Source organism: Pteropus alecto, unplaced genomic scaffold (assembly GCF_000325575.1).
Source record: "Pteropus alecto unplaced genomic scaffold, ASM32557v1 scaffold126, whole genome shotgun sequence".
In the NCBI taxonomy this organism is placed as follows: Eukaryota; Metazoa; Chordata; class Mammalia; order Chiroptera; family Pteropodidae; genus Pteropus; species Pteropus alecto.
Window position 1 is genome coordinate 986,093 of NW_006439187.1, and position 5,216 is coordinate 991,308.

The window sequence follows — 5,216 nt, forward strand, 5'->3', positions numbered from 1 at the left end:
TTAACACTGCGAGTCTGGTATATAGATAGCAAACAAAACACCCAAAAATCCCTGTTTTCATAAATTCTACATTCTACTAGAAAAAATATATATATATATATATATATACACACACACACACACACACACACATACACACACACACATACATACACACACGCACATATATGCACATACACACACATAATATATATATGTATATACACACACAAAATAAATAAGTAAAAAACAGCATAGAGTATGTTAGTTATGATTGATAATAGATAAAATAAATACTAAAGGGAGATGGGGAGTGTTGGAGGACAGCTGCAGTTTTAAATAGGAAGATCAGAGAAAGCCTCAAGAAAATGTGACAATGGATAAAAATCTGAAGGAGATGAGGAAGTAAAACAGGTAAATAATTTGGCTAAAGCATTTTAGGTACAGGAAACTGCCAATTCAAAAGCTTTGAGGCAGAAGTGTGCCTGATACTTTCACCTAACAGCAAGAATGAAAAAGTGGCTGAAGCAGAGTGAAAGGGGGTGAGAATTAGGACGTGAGGTCAGAGGAGTAACTGGGGGCCAGATCATGTAGGATGATACAGGCCATTGTACGGACTTTTTTTTTCCCCCTCTGAATAAGATAAAACATCATTAGGAGATTTTTATCAAAGAGATGACATAAGTTGACAAGATACATCATATTTTAAATAAATGTAAAAGATGACTTCACTTAAATACTTATAGTGAATTTAAGGTGATAATAAAACATCCAAGAGAACAGGTTTTATATATAGTTGGAAAAAGAGCTATAGTTCAGATGAGATATAGATTTAAGAGTCACTTGCCATGATAGGAGAGATGAATGAATGTTCAGTAAAGATTGACTGGATGTACATTTGTTAACTTCTAATGTGTAATCAGTGACATTAGTAGGCAATGCTTTTTATATAAATAGTTAAAAGTAAGTTCAAAACTCAGGGCTTTTGACTTTTTGGTCTGACACCTAATTTTTCCTTGCCACCTAATCAAAATATTTCAAAGATGTATTTCAGTTTAGAAGCTGAATAACCTCTAATTTTAATCTCACTTTTAATATTATTTTTCTTTACAGTTGTGCTTCCCTGCATTTTATAACATCATCTCTCTAATAATCTGAGAAATCTCAAGTATTTAACTTCTTCAATCTGAATGCATAGTCTATATCATTCATCTGGCCTTTTAATTAAAATGAGCATCATATTTTTTAACAAAAAAGTACTATTTTGCTTACCATGCAATGGAGTCAAAATAATGGCAATAACAACTGCTTCAAGGGCTGAATCAGGCACACTTCAAACCACATGATTTAATAATCCACATGGATTTAATCATCCAAGGCAGGATGTTTCCTAATTTCTATTTAATTTTTGTTCTCCCCACATATCTTTAAAGTCAGTTAAGTCCTTCTAGCTTTCTGCAGCCTTGAGGCAACTATCCAGGTCCCGAAGTTAAACTTTGTTTACCTCAGAACAAAGGTCATGGACCCAGCTGAATCAACTTTCAGGGAATTTTGATTCTATGTACTGGTGCTATGGTTCATTGTCTTGTATAATTAAGAAGTGATTAAATGATCCATGTAAATAGAATTATTTAAAAAGAGGCTAGTTGCCCATTTCTCAGGCATCTGAGAAAGATTTGGACTAAATCAATGGCCCCTAAATGTCCTTAATGACTCAAGGAAAAATGTTGGGTTGGCTATATCTGAATTATATGGAATGATTTAAAAAACAACAAGAACAAAAAAAACATGTTTTGGCCCCAATGACTGAATCAGAATCTCTGGAGGAGACACCAAGAAAGCTATGGAAAGCTTCATTTTTTAGAACTTCACAAATGAGTCTGACAATCAGTGAGGTTTCTGAAGCAATGATATAAATCAGGGCCTCTCTAACATTATTATGAATCACCTGTAGTTATTATCAAACTGCAGATCCTGATGTGGGACAGGAGGTTCTTCTGTATTTCTAACAGCCTCTCAAGTAATGTTGGTTCAGGATCACATTTTGAATAACAAGGTACTAGATTACCTCTCAGATGCCTAGCTATACTTCCCTGTGATTCTAAAGTACCTCATAGAAAGTGTGGATTATCACTCTCACATCAGAACTTTCCATTCAAACTAACAGATTTTTTTTACACATAGGCTTTTTCTTTTTTCTTTTTTTTTTTGCAAAATGTGCTAGACAATAATTTTTTTCTTCACTTGCAGCTTTGTCTTTGTTTCTCACTTTTTAGCTTTCAACACGTAACTGCAAAAGTCCCAGAAAAGCTGATCTATCCACATTGATCATCTCTGAAGAGTTGCAGACCCACTGAGTACTAAAGCAAAACTTTCTTCTATGTGAGCCAAAAATAAAGAAAAGAAAAAAACAGCTTGCCAAACACCTGTAAAGTGACGGCTATCATCATATGGGAATTTGAAGGATTGCTATATGACACATTCATGATCCAAATGGGAGAGGATCAATTGTCTTGATTTCCCATAAGGCCTTTTAACAGTGTAAAAAAGAGGGGGAAATTATAACGGCTTGTCATCTGTGCTTGCACAGTAGACTTCCATTTAATTACTGTAGACAAATTCAAAGCAAACACACAGATAGTTCTTTGAAAATCATATGTAGAGGCTCAGATCAATGCAGCAAAAACGTTATTTTACACTGTTTCTCCAACCCATGGATGATCTGTCTCTGAGAAAGAGCAGGAGTTGATTGTAAATTTAGATTTTGAGCCACCATTTGGCAAAGATAGTTTCTCTAGAAAGAAACATGCCTGCTAATGACACATGTGCTGGGCCAGATGGAGACAATACAGATTTTCGATACTTTATCTACGCAGTGACATACACTGTCATTCTTGTGCCAGGTCTCATAGGGAACATATTAGCCTTATGGGTGTTTTATGGCTATATGAAAGAAACCAAGCGGGCTGTGATATTCATGATAAACTTAGCCATTGCTGACTTACTACAAGTTCTCTCCCTACCACTGCGGATCTTTTACTACTTGAATCATGACTGGCCTTTTGGGACTGGCCTCTGCATGTTCTGTTTTTACCTGAAGTATGTCAACATGTATGCAAGCATCTATTTTTTGGTCTGCATCAGTGTGCGACGATTTTGGTTTCTCATGTACCCCTTTCGCTTTCATGACTGCAAACAGAAATATGACCTATACATCAGCATTGCTGGGTGGCTGATCATCTGCCTTGCCTGTCTGCTCTTTCCTCTCCTCAGAACCAGTGATGACACTCCAGGCAACAAAACTAAATGCTTTGTGGATCTTCCTATGAGGAATGTCAATCTGGCCCAGTCCATTGCCATGATGACCATTGGCGAGTTAATTGGGTTTGTCACTCCTCTTCTGATTGTTCTGTATTGTACCTGGAAGGCTGTTTTATCACTGCAAGATAAATATTCTGTGGCCCAAGACCTTGGAGAGAAAAAGAAAGCCTTGAAGATGATTCTCACCTGTGCGGGAGTATTCCTAATTTGCTTTGCACCTTATCACTTCAGTTTTCCTTTAGATTTCCTGGTCAAGTCTGACAAAATTAAAAGCTGCCTAGCCAGAAGGGTGATTCTGATATTTCATTCTGTTGCTCTGTGTCTTGCTAGTCTCAATTCCTGCCTTGACCCAGTTATATACTACTTCACCACTAATGAGTTCAGAAGACGGCTTTCAAGACAAGATTTACATGATAGCATCCAACTTCATGTGAAATCCTTTGTGAGCAACCATATTACTTCTACCCTGACAGATGAATTATGCTAAATTAAAAAAAAAAAAACCTGACTGTGGCCTGAAATATATCAGAACACATTTGCAGTACCCCAAGCTACTGGGAAGTAATCACAGAAAGCACTCACAGCTTTTCAGTTATGCTTTATCTTACCTATATGAGGAATTCACATCTTCATAACAGAATCTATTTAGAAAATTATACTCCACCATCATTGATGTTGACATATCCATGTAGTAATATGTTATCAAGTCTTTAAGACTTGAACTATAAAATTTCAGACATCTTATACATGTATTCTCTCAACTAGAATCAGTAGTTTTACCTTTGAACCTAAGACATAAAGAGACGTTCAGCTTGGGGGTCATCATAAGCACTTCATTTTGTTACAATGGACACTGAGTATTTAGAGGCAATGTAGCTTAATATTTATACTGGTAGTCACAATTTATATTCTAATATCATATTTTTGTTTTGTTTTAAGTAGGATGGACAATATATTATTCTGTGAGAATAAAGTGTTTATAAACATGGGATCATTTTTATCTCCCATGTGTGATTATACTCTAGGGTTTGAAGACTGGAATAGCTATTTCCCTCATTTCAGTGTCATTATGAAACATCATCTGTTACACCTATTCATAGAACAAAAATATGAACTTAGGCCTTCAGTATGTTAAAAGTGAGAACAAGAAGCAGATTCACATATAATAACTTTCTATGACTGTATAAGTTGCCATATTGAATCTACCCAAGGCAGATAGCTTGTCAAAGTCCATACAATGTGGCCCAAATTGCCTCTATAGGTCCAGGAGATACCACATAGGTAAAAATTACAGTTCTGTTTCTCTTAAACTATTTCCAAAGAACACATTTGGAGATGTATGGACCTGTCTAGTAAAGGGAGTTTCCACAATGCTTCCAGAGTGAATTTGAGGTACTCTGACAGGTTATTGCATTTTCTGAGTCTATGGAAGAAGTAGTACATTAATTAATCACCAAGCTCAGGCCAAAACAAAAGATAAAGTAGTGTTGGATACACCTCTTAAAAGACTCACACCACATTGCAGTTCTTACTTTAAGTTAAGTGGCAACTATAAAGCTACATTCACAAGCCAGAGTAGGGTTTGGAGGCAGCCCAGCATATGGATCCTAGTCTTCAGTAATTTGTCTGGTCCAGCTTTGCCCCATTTATACTATTCTGAGGTCTGCACAGCCTACCTTCCAACAGCTGGAGAAGACAATTCTTTCACCTTTAAAAAAAGAGTAAAAGATTAATTTTTACAGCTTTGGACACCACTTACAATGCCTTGCCTGTAACCTGTTTGGTACTAGTATTTAGAAAATAGACCCTAAACATGAATAGTAATTACATCTGAGGCCTTACATGTTATAATACTTTGAAACATGTTTTAGCAAATGCTCTAACTTAAAAAATGCTCCACTCAAAATGTGTGTGCT

General features: G+C 36.0%; 1 protein-coding gene across 4 annotated transcripts in view; it reads left to right on the forward strand.

Moving 5' to 3' along the window:
- The window catches only part of GPR174 (G protein-coupled receptor 174), a 39,326-nt gene extending 34,575 nt beyond the window's left edge, over nucleotides 1-4,751 (forward strand). For 2 of the 4 annotated variants that reach the window (XM_025049772.1, XM_006916151.1), the window contains one exon: nucleotides 2,230-4,751. In XM_025049772.1, coding sequence (XP_024905540.1) covers nucleotides 2,786-3,787 — 1,002 coding nt within the window. In that variant the 5' untranslated portion in view covers nucleotides 2,230-2,785 and the 3' untranslated portion in view covers nucleotides 3,788-4,751. The remainder of the gene's footprint in view (nucleotides 1-2,229) is intronic. The other 2 variants (XR_003047537.1, XM_006916152.1) reach the window with 2 other exon arrangements.
- Nucleotides 4,752-5,216: the final 465 nt, after the last annotated feature.